General features: G+C 42.2%; 1 protein-coding gene across 1 annotated transcript in view; it reads right to left on the bottom strand.

Moving 5' to 3' along the window:
- The window catches only part of atp8b1 (ATPase phospholipid transporting 8B1), a 179,668-nt gene that overhangs the window by 51,869 nt on the left and 108,807 nt on the right, over positions 1–18,992 (bottom strand). The window contains exons 6-12 of the mRNA XM_059989680.1: positions 14,425–14,486; positions 9,488–9,560; positions 6,289–6,359; positions 5,195–5,277; positions 1,928–2,086; positions 600–688; positions 314–510 (exon numbers count right to left, since the gene is read on the bottom strand). Coding sequence (XP_059845663.1) covers positions 314–510; positions 600–688; positions 1,928–2,086; positions 5,195–5,277; positions 6,289–6,359; positions 9,488–9,560; positions 14,425–14,486 — 734 coding nt within the window. The remainder of the gene's footprint in view (positions 1–313; positions 511–599; positions 689–1,927; positions 2,087–5,194; positions 5,278–6,288; positions 6,360–9,487; positions 9,561–14,424; positions 14,487–18,992) is intronic.

Raw genomic sequence — 18,992 nt, 5'->3', positions numbered from 1 at the left:
CAGAATGTGTCTCTGGTGCGTCCTGCTCCCTCACCTCTCCCTTCCCCTTTCCTCAAACATGATTCCCCTCTCTCTGCCCCCTTCCCACTCTCAGTCCACAACAGAGACCCATATCAGAATCAGGTTTATCATCACTCACATATGTCATGTATATTTGTTGCAGCAGTGTAATCCATAAAATTACTACAATACTGTACAAAAGTCTTAGCCACCCGAGGTATATAAATGTGCCTAGGTGTATAAAGACTTTTGCACAGTACTGTACATATCATTAATAAATGAATTTAGAACTGAACACAATTCCAACACTTACCTTACATAAAGTGAAATGGGCACCATGGTGTTTAAAACAATGATATAACCCCAGAAAGTAATGAAACCTCTATACGTAGGTGTGTCCGTTGCCCCATCTTCGAGATACCATGACCGGCTGAAGTTCCCAATTTCACTTTGCCAGAATGTATGCCCAATGGCAAGACCAGTTGAGGAAAGTATGAGTAATACGAAGATCTAGAAGAAAATTAAACTGCCATGTAGGTCACTCTTTCCAGAGAAATAGAGATAAATCAGATCTGCAGAGTAACGAGCATCTTTGTTACCATGTAGACCATGTAGTTCATCAGCTGGTCAATTTTGGTCCTCTTGAAGTTAGTTTTCCCGCCGTTCCTCATGATTTTGGTGTCTGCCCCTGCCAGGTTTAATACAATGTGCATCAGGATTACAATCTTTTTAAAAAGATGAAGGCAGTAGTAGCGTAGTAGTTAGCATAACACTATTACAGCACCAGCAACCCGGGTTCAAATCTCTGCTGTCTGCAAGGCATTTGTATGTCCTTCCCGTGACTGCTTGGCATTCCCCCGGTTCCCCAGGTTCCTCCCACATTCCAAAGACATACAGATTAGTACGTTATTTGGTCACATGGATGTAATCAGACCGCACGGGTATGTTGGTCCAGCAGGTCTTGTTACAATGGTGCCTCTCTAAAGCCTCCATTGGTCAGGGTTGACCATGGATACTGTGTCCTAGCTTTCAAGATACATAAACCAGGGCAGTAGAATGGAGAGCACGTTGTTGCCCAGGTAGCAAGCTCCCCCCGCCACCCCATGCATCTAATGAACCTAAATGAACAGTGGAGACCGATACAGCAAGATGGTGAAAAGAATGAGAATATACACCAGAACCCTAATATTTTACAATTTTTGGATTTCGGTGTCCTATGTTTTTATAGTATTTTCTAAATTAAAGAAAGAGTAATGAAAACAATTCATAATTCACATAATGTTTGATAAACACTGAAAATTCCACTTCTAGTCCTTGAAGTATACTTGAAAACTACATCTTCTCCATACCCTGAAGCACAGGAGAATAAGGAGAAATCAAAGACCATTAGCCATAGGAGTAGAATTGGGCCATTTGGCCCATCAAGTCTGCTCCACCATGAGATCATAGCTGATTTGTTTCCCCATTTTCCTGCCCTTTTCCTGTAACTTCTGAAGCAAAATCACTACCCGCTGGCAAAACATCAAGTGGGCAGCCAGAGACCTTTACCCAGGGCAGAAGTTGCTAATGCCAGAGGGCATAACTTTAAGGGAGGGAGGGGAATGTAAGAGGTGTTTTTTTTTACACTGAAAGTGGTGGGTGCGTGGAACGCTCTGCCAGGGGTGGTGGTGGAGGCAGATACTTTAGGGCATTTAAGAAACTCTAAGATAGGCACACGGATGGTAGAAAAATGGAGTGCTATGTAATAGGAAGAGTTAGGTTGAACTTAAAGGAGGTTAAAAGGTCGCATCAAAATTGTGGGCCAAAGGGCCTGTGTTGTGCTGTGATCTTCTACGTCCTACGTCTCAACGCACTACATTCCTTGAACTGGCACATCTTCTTCAAACAGTAATGACAACACCCCAGAATCCACCATAAAATAAAATACCTGCAAATATTACAATTCCATGGGTTGTTTCTGTGTTGCGGACCGTGCATCCTCGTAGTAGGATCGCATTTGCATCGAGCGGATAACTTTGGTTCCTCCAGTACAGGGTGCCAGCAAACTTGTCCAGACGATTATTTGGCTCTTCACATTCAATCAAACCTGGAACAAAGACAATGCCCTTAGTTTCACATTGACCAAAAATAATAATGGGTGGCACAGTAAGTAGCATAACGGCTAGTGTTAGGGTTCTACAGCGGCAGTGACTGCTTCTGCTGCTGTTTGTGAAGAGTTTGTACACTCTCTCTGTATCATATGGGTTTCCTCCCACATTCCAAAAGAAATGGATAACAGTTATTAAGTTGTGGACATACTGTGTCAGTGCAAGAAGGGAGGTGACACTTGTGAGCTGTCCCCAGCACATCTTCAGGCTTTGTTGGTCACTTACGCAAACGATGCATTTCATGGTTCAATGTTTCGATGTACAGTACTGTGCAAAAATCTCAGCCGTATATATATATATACACACATACATATATACATGAGCTGGGGCGCATTAGACTTTTGCACAGTACTGTTGCAATTTTATGCATTGCATTGTACTGCTGATGCAAAAAAAAACAAATTTCCTGGCATATGTGAGTGATGATAAACATGATTCTGATAATGGTCTCTGCTGTGAACTGAGAATGGGAACAGGGCAGGAAGAGGGGATTCATGGTTGGGAAAAGGGAAAGGAAGAGGGGATGGAGCAGGAAGCATCAGAGAGGGATTCTCTCTGAGACATTCAGAGATCAATAAACCAGTTGTGTGGATTCAAATGACTTTGCCTGGTGTCTCAGGGCTGGGTGTGTCTGCACGCACACCATCCCCTGTCCCTGACACTGCCCTCTGGCAGCTGGCCCACACACTCCCACAGCACTCCACCCTTGCCACTCCCAACATCCTTTGTCCTGCCAGAAACACAATCTCCATTCCACATCGACAAATACAGTAGTGTGCAAAAGTCTTAGGCATCCTAGCTCTATTCAAGTGCCTAAGACTTTCGCACAGTACTGTATATGTGACAAATAAATTTAATCTCACTGATTTGATTCGACACAAGCGTTGCATTTCGCTGTATGTTTTGATGTTCATGTGACAAAAAACTGAGAAGTTGCAAAAAAAAAGTGAAAAATTACATATAACACTACCAAAGAAAGGAACTGTGACAGCTTAAACCTTATATTTGTATTTCAGCTATGGAGAAAATATAGTTCCCAGTAATCAGGAGAGGCAAAGAGTTCAGAAACACCTTTGCTAATACTAATTGTTAGAATTGAGTGTTCATCCAACTTGCTGTCAAAGCATAAACAGACTTGCTCATTTCACGTGCTTGGCTTGTGATATCATTAAGAGGCATTAGGGTTAGGGTTAGAGACCTTCACCATCCAGGACATCCCCTCTTCTCATTACTACCATTCATCATTATCACATGATGTGGCCGACCATGGTTTTTCTAACACCTGAGATTGTTCTTGACAAAATTCTTCTACGGAATTCTTTACCTTCTTCTGGGCAGTGTCTTTACAAGATGGGTGACCCCAGCCATTATCAATACTCTTCAGAGATTGTCTGCCTGGCGTCAGTGTTCGCACAACCAGGACTTGTGACGTGCACCAGATGCCAATATGACCACCCATCATCTGTTCCCATGGCTTCACATGACCCTGATTGGCAGTGGGGGACTAAGCAGATGCTACGCCTTGTCCAAGGATGACCTGCAGGCTAGTAGAGGGAAGGAGTACCTCAGACCTCCTTTGTTAGAAATGCATCTCCACCCCACCACTCCAATTACTACCATGAAGGTGGAGATAATGAATCCTAAAGACCCACACTCAACAAATCAGAAACAGCTTCCTCTCCACTGCCATCCTACTTCTGACACCGCATTTTGTTATTCTGTTTATTCTGCTATTTTTTTGCAGTATTTGTTTTATAATTTGCATTTTATGTCTTTGCGGCATGGTACTGTAGTGGTTAGCACAACGCTTTACAATTCCAGCAACCCTGGTTCAATTCCTGCCACTGCCTGTAAGGAGTTTGTACATTCTCCCTGCCAGCACTTCACCCAGTTGACAATAGATGGGAAGGAATTCATGCCTTTTCATCTCACTCTACTGAGGCAGCCCCTGGATAGCTTAGACCAGGGGTTCCCAAACTTCTTTATGCCAGGGACCAATACCGTTAAGGGGTACGGTGGAGCCGAGGTTGGGAACGCCTGGCTTAGACATGGTTCAGGTTTACCGGTCTTTGCTAAGTAAGGAGGGTAATTTCATTTCATTTACTTTTTCTAAATAGAGGCAAGTGGAGTAAGCTTTGGGGATTGCAAGGATCACTGCCTGTACCTTACCATTGCTTGCGTGTTGATAATAAACCTGACACTGATTGTGGTCTGTTTTTAAAGTTCACTTTCTCAGATCACCTTTGAAATCCGTTTAAAAGGCCACAAGACATAGGAGCAGAATTTGGCCATTCAACCCATCGAGTCTGCTCAACCCCATTCTCTTGCCTTCTCACTGTAACCTTTGACATTCTAACTAGTCAAGAATCTACCAAGCTCCACTTTTGCTTGAGATGGAACTGCCTTCACTGAATTGATCCCTCTGGTTGAGGAGCCTTGAAGTCATTTTCTAGCTCCAACACCCTTCGCAGTTCTTTTCAAAGTAACTCCACCAAAAAGATGTGCAATTCCTACTCAAAAGTTTGCAGTCACTAAGGTGTGCCAAAGAGCAAGAGCTCATCCTTCATCAGTAGCAACAGGAGCAAAGTAATTAAATGAACATTTCTTGGAAGTTACACTGCTTTCAAAGGTGTAAAACGTAGTTGCCCATTTGATGACTAATTGAATTGATTTAGCACAACATTATGGGCCGAAAGGCCTGTCCCTGGCCTATACTGATCTAAAGAGTCTGAAGGCCTGATGTGAGTGCAGAACATGATTTTGTGCCACAACTAAAATGATCCCTCTGCATGCTGGGCAACTCGCTGTGTTTTGTGAACATGTTCTGACCTTACTTGAGTAAGTTCAGATGCCCTGTATTGCCCACTAATAAAACCCACTGAAAATACACATTTCCTTATATGCTTCATATTAGTACCATCTCTTACTCAACATAGGACAAGAGTTAGGCCATTCAGCCCATTGAGTGTATTCTACCATTTGATCATAATTATGTTCTATGTATGTTCAACCAATGTGATCACACTGATAGCTGTAAACATGCTCACCATCAAAAGTTTCCAAGTCCGTTTCTTTCTTAAGTAGTCTGTCTGTAACTTCCAACGACATTTTAAACTTCAGATTAGTTTCACTGAAACATTAACCACAATTGAGATCCATTAATCACACAAAGCAATGGAAAACTTTCTACTTTGCAAAATTAGATCATTTCCCCAAGTAAAGAAATATAGGTGGAACGAGATTAACACCCCATTTCTTTTATGAAACTTACAGCCTATTTTCTTTTGTTATGTGATAATCTTGTAATTGAAAATTAATTTTATGTGGCACTCAAAGAAAGAAAACACATCTTTTCTGCAAAGGCAACTTGCTAATAATGCTATCACAGTGCCAGCGACCAATGATCAGGGTTAAATTCCTGCCACTGTAAGGAAAGAGTTTGTATGTTCTCCCTGGGATTTTGTGGGTTTCCTCCAGGTGCCCAGGTTTCATCCCACATTCCTAATATGTACGGGTTAGGGCTAGTGAATTGTGGGAATGCTAATTTGGCACCGGAAGCTCGGAAACACCTGCGGGCTGCCCCCACAGCACATCCTCGGACTATATTGGTTGTTGTCGCAAGTGACGCGTTTATAAGTTTTGATGAAAATATGACAAATAAAGCATATCTATCGTCAAAACTTTAAAAAAAATGTCCTCATAATTCTATTGGGTGCCATTTAGTACCTGCGGGAACCACAGTTTACAGATTACCCGCACGTTTGTGTCAATCGTTATTGGCTTACGTCCCATCAAATACATACTTGGTACTCTAATTCCAGGCTGCCACACATGGGGAAAAAGGGGGGAGGAAACTTTGAGTTTCTAGGGAGTGTGTGAGACACCCATAGTCGATGGTAAACTCTGACAGGACTCTAAAAACAATGCCAATCGGCAGTGTAAATAAAACACTTTGTGGGTTGAATAGAACTGCCAGGAGTGTAAGACTCTGTTGAAAGATGTCAATTACTTTGGCTCTAGACTAGTAGAAATGATCAAAGAACAACACCATAAATAGATAATTCAAGTAACAGACTGCACTGCACCATGTGTCAAGATACCACTCCCAATTAAAGGCTTGGCCAAACAAATACTCTCTTACCCATCAAGTTCAGCTGTCTCTACGTAGCATAAGCTGTTGGGCTCTGAACTCGACAGCAGCAGGATGTCAGCCTAAGTAAAATTAGAAATTTTTATTTACACTATATACTAAAATGAGCAAATTGTGAGTAATTACTTAATAATATAGTGGTTAGTATAACATTATCGCAGCGCCAGCAACCCAGTTCAAGTCTGTAAGGGGTTTGTATATTCTCTCCAATACAGTCTAGGTTTCCTCCTGGGGCTCTGGTTTCCACCTCCATTCCAAAGACCTACAGTACTGTGCAAAAATCTTAGGTGCTTATGTATAGCTAGGATGCCTATGGCTTTTGCACAGTACTGTATTCATCACTGTGGAGCGGATGGCAAGTTTGTAAATCTGGTGGGAGCAAGGGCTGTTGGGAATGGAGAGAGTGGAGCGCTGTGCAGGACAGGTGGCAGAGAAGGAGTGCCAGTATGGGGTTGCTGCAGGTCAGACATACCCAGCCTGAGATACTAGGCAAAGTCATTTGATACCAAACAATTGATTTATTGATCATTACAGAATGTTTCCCTGGTGTTTCCCACTCACTCCCCTCTCCATTCCCCTTTTCCGAACCATGACTTCCCTCTCCCTGGCCCCTTCACACTCTCACTCCAGAATAGGCATCCATAACAGATTCAGGTTTATCATCACTCGCATTTGTCATGAGATTTGTTTTTTGCAGCAGCAGCACAGCGCAATGCATAAAATTACTATAGTACTGTTTTAAAGTCTTGGATATTCTAGCTCTATACAGTGCTTATAAAAAGCATTTACCCCCCCCTTGGAAATTTTCATGTTTTATTGTTTTACAACATTGAATCACAGTGGATTTAATTTGGCTTTTTTGACACTGATCAACAGAAAAAGACCTTTGTGTCAAAGTGAAAACAGATCTCTACAAAGTGATCTAAATCAATTACAAATATAAAACACTAAATAATTGTTGCATAAGTATTCATCCCCTTTAACATGACACACCAAATCATCACTGTTGCAGCTGATTGGTTTTGGTAGTGACATAATTAGCTAAACGAAGATCTGTTTTTAGGGACCTGTGTGCAGTCAAGGTGTTTCGATTGATTGTAGTAAAAATACACCTGTATCTGGAAGGTCCGACTGCTGGTGAGTCAGTATCCTGGCAAAAGCTGCACAATGAAGACAAAAAAGCACTCAAAGCAATTTTGCAAAAAGGTTATTGAAAGGCACAAGTCAGGAGATGGATGCAAGAAAATTTCCAAGTCAGTGAATATCCTTTGGAGTACAGTTAAGTCAATCATCAAGAAATGGAAAGAATACAACACAGCTGCAAATCTGCCTCGAGCAGGCCGTCCTCAAAAACTGAATGACCGTGCGAGAAGGAGATTAGTGAGGGAGGCTACTAAGAGACTAATGGCAAGTCTGGAGGAGTTACAAGCTTCAGTGGCTGAGATGGGAGACATTGCACAAACAACAACTGTTGCTCGGGTGTTTCACCAGTCACAGCTTTATGGGTGAGTGGTAAAGAGAAAGCCATTGTAGAAAAAAGCTCACATGAAATCTCAGCTAGAGTTTGCCATAAGGCATGTGGGAGACTCTGAAGTCAGCTGGAAGAAGGTTCTATGGTCTGATGAGACCAAAATTGAGCCTTTTGGCCTTTAGACTAAACACTATATTTGGCATAAGCTAAATACCGCACGTCATCAAAACAAAATACCATCCCTACTGTGAAGCATGGTGGTGGCTGCATCATGCTGTGGGGATGCTTCACTGCAGCAGGCCCTGGAAGGCTTGTGAAGGTAGAGGGTAAAATGAATGCAGCAAAATGCTGGGAAATCCTGGAGAAAAACCTGATGCAATCTGCAAGAGAACTGCAACTTCGGAGAAGATTTGTTTTCTAGCAAGATAATGACCCAAAGCATAAAGCCAAAGCTACATTGGAACGGCTTGAAAATACAAAGTTAATGTCCTGGAGTGGCCAAGTCAGAGTCCAAACCTCAATCCAATTGAGAGTTTGTGGCTGGACTTGAAAGGGGCTGTTCACTCACGATCCCCATGCAATCTGACAGAGCTTGAGCAGTTTTGTAAAGAAGAATGGGGAAAAATTGTAGTGTCCAGACGTGCAAAGCTGATAGAGGCCTATCCTCACAGACACAAGGCTGTAATTGCTGCCAAAGGTGCATCTACTAAATACTGACTTGAAGGGGGTGAATTTCTAGAGGAATAGAGTATACGAGCAGGGATGTGATGTCGAGGCTCTATAAGGCACTCGTAAGACCTCACTTGAAATACTGTGTGCAGTTTTGGGCTCCTTATTTAAGAAAGGATGTGCTGACATTGGAGAGGGTTCAGAGAAGATTCACTAGAATGATTCCGGGAATGAGAGGGTTAACATATGAGGAACGTTTGACCGCTCTTGGACTGTACTCCTTGGAGTTTAGAAGAATGAGGGGGGACCTCATAGAAACATTTCAAATGTTGAAAGGCATGGACAGAGTGGATGTGGCAAAGTTGTTTGCCATGATGGGGGAGTCTAGTACGAGAGGACATGACTTGAGGATTGCAGGGCGCCCATTCAGAACAGAGATATGGAAATTTTTTTTTAGCCAGAGGGTGGTTAATGTATGGAATTTGTTCCCACGGGCGGCAGTGGAGGCCAAGTCATTGGGTGTATTTAAGGCAGAGATTGATAGGTATCTGAGTAGTCAGGGCATCAAAGGTTATGGTGAGAAGGTGGGGGAATGGGACTAAAGGGGAGATTGGATCAGCTCATGATGAAATGGCGGAGCAGACTCGATGGGCCGAATGGCTGACTTCTGCTCCTTTGTCTTATGGTCTAATACTTATGCAATCAATTATGTTGTGTTTTATATTTGTAATCAATTTAGATCACTTTGTAGAGATCTATTTTCATTCTGAGACAGAAGTGTCTTTTTCTGTTGCTCAGTGTCAAAAAAGATAAATTAATCTACTCGGATTCAATGTTGTAAAGCAATAAAACATGAAAACTTCCAAGGCGAATGCTTTTTACAGGCACTATATATGTGCGCTTTTGCACAGTACTATACAGATTAGTAAGTCATTTGGTCACAAGGGTGAAATTGGGCGGCGTGGGCTTGTGAGACAGGGAGGGTCTGTTACTGTGCTGTAGATCTCCAAATTTTAAAAAAAATCGCTATTTTGTAGAAATGAAACTTACTGGAATAAAATCATCCCTCTTCAACCGTACAATATCTCCAACTTTGATGTTCCTCCATTTTGCTTGCTTAAATCTAAAAAAAATGTTAAAATTAATTTGCATCTGAGCTGGGCTAAAAGAGTCAGAAACTATCTGACTGAAACAGAGTAACATAACACAAAAACTTCAACATTGTAACTTCTACTTCATGGACAATATGCTTAATTGTCATTGGGGGAAGTCATCCTGTTCCCAGCACAGTCTACAGCTCTGCTTGACTGTTTTAATCATTCCTCTACCCCCACCCCCCAACCCCACCCCAAGTCCATTTCAAAACAGGAATGAATCCTTACTGCAGGCGATTTACCTTGGCATTTAGAGTCCAATTTCTTAAACGTTTTCTTGAGGACGTAAATTTGACTCATTTGGATGTAAAGCACATTTTATTGCTGAGAGGCTCGAGAGAGAAACACTGGCAACTGTGCACTGAGCTTGTCACCTCAACTAGTGATGGAACGTCTGCAAGTTAATTGCCACACTTGGCAAACACCACAACGTCAAAACTCTTCAATTATTTTAAACACAAGCTATTAAAATTATAAAATACATGTGCCATCTGGAATTTTCCCATTGTAGATTTTTTTAATTTGAGAAAGAAATTAATAATAAAATGTTAATTCAGTGCAGCTGTGATGTACTTGTTGGAGAGGAATTATGTCATTTCTCATTCCGACACCAGAGTGCAGCAAACACCTTTGGTTTGAGACAATAGCTAAATGCAGTGATTGCTGACTGGAAGACACAATCGGATCCTACTGCTGGTGAATTTATATTCAGTTAAGTCTGGAATAAAGACCTAGGGGCTGGCGGTGGTGGCAAAGAGACTTGAGGAATTTCTGCAGCAACTCTGCTGTAGGAAAAAGTCTACCATGTTACATAGGCATAGAGTATGACAGCACAAAAACAGGCCCCTCAACCCATCTAATCCGTGCTCATTCGATCTACAGCTTAGTCCAATCTACCCATACCTGGACCATATTCCTCCCATCCATGTACCTATACTCTCTTAAATATAACAATCTGTACTTCCACTGGCAGCTCATTCCACACTCTCACCACCCTCTGAATGAAGAGGATCCCCCTTAGATTCCCCTACAGGTTCTCATCTTTTATCCTAAACCTGTGACTTCTTTTTCTATTCTCATTCAAAACCAGAGGGGGAGGCATGCATTTATACCCCTCAATTTGTATAACTCTAAGATCTTCCTTCATTCTCCTGAACTCCAGGAAATAAAGTCCTAACCTTTTTAGCCTCTCCTTATAACTCAGCTCCTCAAATCCCAGCAACATCCTTGTACATTTTCTCTGCACTCTTTCAAGCTTATTGATATCATTCCTTCAGGTAGGTGACCAGAACTGCATACAATACACTAAATTTGACCTCACCAACATCTTGTACAACTTCAACATAAAATCCCAACTACTGTACCAGGTGTAGAGGAGAGTGTACCGACTGGCTACATCACAGCCCGGAATGGAAACGCCAATGCATTTGAATGGAAAATCCGACAAAAGATAGTGTGTTCGGCCCAGTACATCATAGGTAAAGCCCTCCCAACCACTGAGCACATCTACATGAAACAGTGTTGTAGGAAAGCAGCATCCATCATTGGAGATCCTCACCACCCAAGCCAGGCTCTTTTCCTGCTGTTGCCATCTGGTAGAAGGTACAAGAGTCTCAGGACATGCAGCAGCAGGCTTAAGAATAGTTTCTACCACTCTAGAGGTTCTAGAATAAAGAGGATAACTAACTTCACTCACTTGTCCATTCATTGAGGTGTTCCCACAACCAATGATCTCACTTTAAGGACCCCTTGTCTTGTTACTTCATGTTCTTGTTATTTATTGCTATTTATTAATATTTGAATTTGTTCAGCATTATAATGCCCTGATTCAAACTGTAATTCTGCTGCTATGCTGGTCAGCATTTTATTTGAGCAGTAGTGGTCACAAATGCTATGTGTGTTCAGTTAATTAAGCTTCAGCTGAGGTAAGGAGCCATTTGCCCAACAGAATGTTGTGTCAGCCAGTCGGGCTTGTCTTGGTAACGTGTTTGTAACACTCTGCCCAGTGGGATGCTATGAAAGATTCGAGAGAGCTGGGTGGCATTAGATTTCTGAAGGACAGTAGTCTGATTTGAGGTCTTTTGTTAGAGGTGCTGAGAAGAGTGCAAGGGAAGATGCTAGGAGGATCCCATGTGAAAGGGAGACCCTATTGCAAAGACTGCTTTGTGCAGATGAATGATTTCAAGGAGGAAGTGCCGATACTGCTGAGTTAGCCAGTTTGTTTGTGATGTTCTTTGAGGGAAGTTCGATCTGTGGCTGGTGACGAGGGCTCAGTGCCGTGGGTAAAGCGATCCACCCAACCAGTTCAGAAACGAGTTTATATGTGTACTTGGACAGGCATAACCGGACTGGGCCCATTTTCATGCATTCATGGACCTATGTTCTCCAATCCCTCTGTTCTACCCCTCATCATGCAAGTCCTACCCTGTTGTTTTATTCCCCTCCCAATGTGCAACAGCTCACAATTTTCTCCATCAAATTCCATCAGCCATTCTTTTGGTCTGTTTTGCCAGTTGGTCCAGATCTTGCTGCAAGGTTTGATAGCCTTCCTCGCTGTCCACTACATCCCCAATCTTGGTGTCATCAGTAAATTTGCTGATCTAGTTCACCACATTATTATCCAAATCATTAATGTTGACGATAAACAGCAACAAGCCCAGCTCCGATCCCTATGGCCTCCAGTTGGTGAGACAATCAGTTACTACCACTCTGGCTTCTCCCAGTAGTAGATCCAATACAGAAGTGCCCCTCCAATGTCAGTCCTGAATCATGGTTTCAACTGAAATGTCAACACATTCTTTCCCCACACAGGTTCATGACCCCACTGGCACACATCACCTTCTCTCCCTACCCTCCCAAGCTGCCATTGCTCACATACCTCTCCTTGTTTTCTCTCCTCGCCATCGATTCATGGTCCACCATCCTCTCCTAACCAAATTCCATCCTCATCAGCCCTTTGTCACTTCCACTCGTCACCTCCCAGCTTCTTACGTCTTTCCAACTCTCCCCTTCCCTCTCCTGGATCCACCCATCTCCTACCAGTTCTTGCTACACACACACACACACACACACACACACACACACACCTTTTATACTGGCAGTCACTGTTCCCACTATGCTGCGTGGGTGTGTGGCCATGCAGTAAGTGAAATGCTCCCAGGCAATAGTCTTTGTTGCTGTGGAGCTGGAACTGGACGCAACTAAAAGGTTTATATGTGAAAGATGTGAAAGATTTTCTTTGTTTTACTATATTTCATTACACCCTTCAATTAATAAACATGTGTCTTTTCAATTTTCACTGTAAATGTTCTAGTATGCATAATACAAAGAAAAACATTTAAAGTGCTGCATAATTTTCAGGTCATGTAAAAATTTCCTGCTGGGAACAATAGTTGTTGGTCCATGCAGCAAAAAGAAAAAACTAGGGGGAGCATTGCTGGCCACCTCCCTTCTTGCTTTCTAGTCCAGGTGAAGGTTGTTGACCCAAACATTGGCTGTCCTTTTCCTTCCATAGATACTGCCTGACAACAGATTTCCCCCAGTTCCATTAAGTGTTGCTCCAGATTCAGTCACATTCATAACTATTTGCAAACTTAAACAATAGCACGAAGCTTTCCTCACTGCCTGTGATGAATTAGAGAATTTCCTGCAAGGGTTCAGGGTGCTTTCTGAAAAGTGTTGCAAAAATCCACAAAATATTCCCAGGCTATTATGGTTCTCCTCTTCCCTCCTCACCTGCCCATCACTTCCCTCTGGTGCTCCCCTTCTCCTGTGGTCCACTCTCCTCTTTGTCAGCTCTTTACCTCTTCCACATACCAATTCCAGGATTTTTACTTCATCTGCTCTTCCCCACACCTTAAGTACCACCCATCTTCTGCCAGCTTGTACTCTCCCCCCCCCCCACCTTCTTTTCCAGTCCTGAAAGTTCTCGCCAGTTTATTTCTCTCTGCAGATGCTGCCTGACAGCTTTTTGTGTGCTTCTCTCGGAGTATTATGTCATCTACAACTGATATCTAAAGAGAGCAAACACGAAGAAATCTGCAGATGCTGGAAATTCAAACAACAACACACACAAAATGCTGGTGGAACACAGCAGGCCAGGCAGCATCTATAAGGAGAAGCACTGTCGACGTTTCGGGCCGAGACCCTTCGTCAGGACACATATAAATGAGACACTGCTATTGTACAGTGTGAGTGACAAGGTTAAAATTCAACGCTGACTGTAAGGAGTGTGTACACTCTTACTGAATGTGACCACATTCCTTCCACTTTCCAGAGTCATATTGTTTAGCCAGTTCATTGGTCACATGGGTATAATTGGTATGGTGGACCAGAGGCAGCATTACCGTGCGGTATCTCTAAATTATTTAAAACAGTATATAATGTAACATCCTCCAAGAGGAACACAACCTTGTCGTCAGGTCCTCAATGACCCTGAGAGCTCTGTCGGCTGGAGTCAGGGCTTTATGCTTTGGTTCTTGCTAGGGTCACTCATGCCAGACAGGTCAAAGGGTAGAGAGCAGACTAAGAGTGGTCCACCAGTCCTTCAGGTTCGGGGGTTCAGCTCAGGGCTAACAACCCTGACTGGTAAAACAGAATTGTTTCGGAAACAGCAAAGAAGAATCCTTCTACATCTGAGTGTGACGGTATTCCTGAGTGTCCAACCAGGACTTGCATGTCTGACAGTAGTGAAAACCAAGAGGAAGCTACTGACATGATGAAGGAAGCCCTGAACACTGGAGGACCAACACTGCTGCCTTGAACGCCTGCAGCGTAACGGACAGTAAGTCGGAAAGTAATTTGACATCCAGATTCAGAAATTGATAATAATACCTGCCATTCTGTAGGACGTCACACGACCGATTATTGACTATTTTGTCCATTTTATGCCTTGCCTAAAAGAAGTAAAAAGCTGTTAGTCACATTGCTCACTGTAGATTACGGCTCCTTCATTAGTCAGAGAATAGTTTATTGTACACGAGAGTCTCAGCTGGTAACGCTCTGGAAGTTATGAATTTGTGACTTGTAAAGCAGAATAATCCAGTCTTGATTATTGACGTACTCTTAATTGAGTTTTAGCCAAGACACCTCTAGCCCATGAGGTTGCTACCTCATAAATGGTAAGCCCAGAGAAATTGATCAGCAGGGCCCTTAGCATTGTCAAGGATCCCTCCCATCCATCCCACACTCCCTTGGATCCCCTACCAACAGGCAGAAGTACCAACAGTACCTGACTATCAACAGTAGTCAGGATGGGAAACATCTTTTACCCTCACATACTGAGACTACTGAACTCCCTGTCACCAGCAGGTCTCATCACAGACAAAGTGCCACTAGCATTACACTGTTTACTTTTTAACTTGTGTTGTGATTACTGAATGTCAATCTTCTGGAATATATTTTATTATTGATAATTTTTTGTGGTAATATTATTTTATGTGCTGTGTGTGAGTTACATGCACTGCATCATGTGCCTTGGTCTGGAGGAACATTGCTTCATTTGGATATATATATATATTTCTCTCATTGGACCCAACTTCCTTAATCCAACATGACTCTTCTTGGATCAACTTTTTCTTTATTTAAAAATCAAAATGAAATAAACAGATAGATTAAAATCAAAATTTTGTCTTGCCCATTTTCCTTCTGATTGCCTGTTGCATTGCTGATTAATTCATGGATAGTTCTGGACATTAGAGGAAACTTGATAAGTTTATCAAACCCTCTATCCATTGCACGAAGACCATCACCTTCTGCTCAGATGGACTTTGCAGTCTGCATGCATCTTGCCAAAATGCCTGGTTCATAAGACCATAAGACATTGGAGCAGCATTAAGCCATTCAGTCCATCAAGTCTGTTCTGCCAATCTCTCATGACTGATTTATTACTGATCTCAATCCCATTCTCCTGCCTTTGACACCCTTGCTAAATGCCCTCTTATTCACTGACAGTGTAGTTGACCCTCCCAGGGCATGCAATTGATAGCTGTCATTAATTATTACCCATTTGGAGTTTTAATAACATAAGACCCTAAGACATAGGTGCAGAAACAGGCCATTCAGCCCATCAAGCCTACCCCACCATTTATCATGGCTGATTAATATTATCCCTCTCAATCATTCATTCAGTCATTCCCGCTTTCCCATCTAACACAATGAAGTACTGCCTAATCATTGCAAACCACATCAAAAGTCTCACCCACTCTCTTCATTTATGCCTCGGAGTGAAATTAACCACATTTAGAATTTAGTCATCCAAAGTTCAAAAGTAAGTTTATTATCAAACTACGTATATGTCACCATATACAACCCTGAGATTCATTTTCTTGCAGGCATTCTCAATAAATCCAGAATAGAATAATAACCATAAAAGAATCAGTGGAAGATTGCACCAACTTGGGTATTCAACCAGTGTGCAAAAGACAACAAACTGGACAGATACAAAATGAAAGAAATAATAATCATAAATAAATAAGCAATAAATATTGAGAGCATGAAATGGAGAGTCCTTGAAAGCTGGTCCATAGGTTCATCGTTTAGTCAATTGTAGAGTTCTCCACAAAAAAACTCCCCACCATTTGGACCTTTTTTTTTTGGAACCTTGCAAAAGCAAAAAGGGCTTCTTATCCAGAGTTGTGCAGGGATAAGGGGATACATTTTACTCAAGGTGTTCACCGTTACACAACTAGTCACATAATTGACTGACTTCAAACAGTTGTAAGGAGCTCACTTATAACTTAAGGGTGAGCAGCGCATCCCTGCATTCTAATTGCATCCACTTTGGGAAACACGGCACAAGAATCTTTTCTGAAGCACATGAAAGTATTTGTTTAGCTCTGGTATATTTTGTGATTTGAACCATTTTTCGAATCTGTGTTTCATTCAGCATACATTCTGACATCTGCTATTTCTTCAATCCACTCTTGCCTTGTTTTTGACAGTACCAAAAACCCTACATTATCTACTGTAGGTGAAAATTATAATAAGCCAGGAGCAGAGTTAGGCCATTTGGGCCATCAAGTCTGCTCTACCATTGCATTATGGCTGAAGTATTTTCTCTCTCAACCCCAATCTCCAGCCTTCTCCCTGTAACTTTTGATGCCCTCACTAATCAAGAATCTATCAACCTCTGCTTTAAATGTACACAATGACTTGGCCTCCACAGCCATCTGTACAATGAATTCCAGAGAATCACGACCCTCTGGCTAAAGAAATTTCTTCTCATTGCTGTTCTAAAGGGACATTCTTCTAATCCAAGGCTGTGCCATCTGGCCTTAGACTCTTACACTACAGGAGACACCCTACGTCCAATCTATAAAGCTTTTCAATGTCCAGTTGGTTTCAATGAGATCCCAGCTCATTAGTCAAGTCATTGGGAACAGAAGAAAGTGTGCATGAGTGACGTGAAGTTGTGACGAGACACAACAGCTTGTACGTGCTGATATCACTCAGCTCTTCTCAGCATGGCCTTAACCAATCATAAACACCAGAGATAGTGGAAATCCAGAGCAACACACACAAAATGCTGGAGGAACTTGGCGGGGCAGACAGCATCTCCAGAGGGGAATAAACAGTCAAATATGATGAAGGGTCTCGGTCCGAAACATGGACTTTTTATTCCACTCCATAGTTGCTGCCTGACCTGCTGAATTCCTCCAGCATTCTGTGTGTTACCCTGACTATCGTCTCTGATGTGCCACATTATTTGTCGGGCATCCAATTCTGATGGGGAGCAAAGCCATGACAGTAGTTAACACTCTGGCTCATTTCTTATTTCCTATGTTTAATCAACTGTCTTTGCACCCAGAACATTCTCTTCTCTGGCAGCCAGCTACTCCTCCAGCTGACAAGCCTCTGACATTGAGCCAAAATAGTAACAACATTCATTTCAATGCTTTTAATTAATTTGCAATCATATATCTAGCCCAACAACACTGCTCCTAATTAAGAAATGGATCCTACCACTGAGCACAGTCTTCCACAGTGAAGACTGATGCAAAATATTTGTCTGCCGTTTCTTTGTCCCCCATTAATACCTCTCCAGAGTAACTATCCAGTGGTCCAATATTCACCCTCTCTTTTACTCTTCATATATCTGAAAAAAAACTTTTTTTGTATTCTCTTTTATATTATAAGCCATCTTGTTGGCTTTCTGCAAATGCCCTCTCTTGGGAATCAGCGCCAACTGGATTTTCCCAATTTACCTGCATATTGGAGTCCCATGTGACTATCATAACTTTGCCCTTTTGACATTCATTTTCTGTGTCTCGTTGCAATTTGTAGCCCACACTTTTGTTACTGTTTGCAGGCCAGTATACAACTCCCAACAGGGTCTTTTACCTTCGCAGTTTCTTAGCTCTACTCACAACAGTTCTACAACTTTTGATCCTGCAATTTTGCCCTATTACTTGCCTATCCTTCCTCACAGTCTCACTATAGATTGCATCTACTTGCCAATCTACTGTCCCATCCTCAGCCCTATCACTCCCATTCCCTTACCAAATTGGTTTAAACCCTTATTCAGAGCTCTGCCTACAAAGGCATCAGTCCCCCATGGGTTCAGGTATCCTCCTTGTACAGGTCATACCTTCCACAGAAGAGGACTCAATGATCCATAAATCTGAAAATCTGCCCCCTACACAAGATTTTTTAGCCAGGCATTCATCTGCAAAATCATCCTATTACCCTCACTGGCATGTGGCTCAAACAACAATCAAGAGATTACTACCATGCTCAAACTGCACAAAATCTCTTGTTTAATACTTTACCGGTGGTTTTTCTAGAAATTTCTTTCTTAGTAAATGGCATAGATCACACAAACAGCCATCATGTGTCTCACATCACGGTCAGCGAAGTGACCAAGAGGTGGATATTCAGAAAAGCTCTCGACGCACATTAGCTTAACTGGGATCATGTGAACAATGGCTGCTTCTCCAAACTTTACAATTTTGGGCCAAAATTCCTCCAGCTCTGGAATTTGTGCTTCACAAGTTCAAGTCTCTCTACCTCTGATCCCAGCACATTATGACCCCCAACATCTGGAAATTATAACAAACTTCACGACATAAGTCAGTGATAATAACCTGATTCTGAATGGGTGTCTTTCCTAGATGTTCACTTCTTTTAACATACCTTGGAACTTACTCTGGTCAAACTTAAAAAATCAAAATTGAAGTTTATTATCACAAACATATCTGCACATGAACAGCGGGGAGTATCCTGACTGGTTGCATCATGAAATGGTATCAAACACCAAGGCCCACAGAAAAGCTTGCAAAAATAAAAGTGGACGCAGCCGATTTAGCGACATCACAGGAAAAGCCCTTCTCACATCAAGCACATTTACAGTACTGCCACAAGAAACTAGCATCCTTCATCATAGACACGCACTTTCCAGACCC

Source organism: Hypanus sabinus, chromosome 14 (genome assembly GCF_030144855.1).
Source record: "Hypanus sabinus isolate sHypSab1 chromosome 14, sHypSab1.hap1, whole genome shotgun sequence".
NCBI classification, from domain to species: domain Eukaryota; kingdom Metazoa; phylum Chordata; class Chondrichthyes; order Myliobatiformes; family Dasyatidae; genus Hypanus; species Hypanus sabinus.
This window is presented reverse-complemented; position numbering and strand designations above follow the sequence as displayed.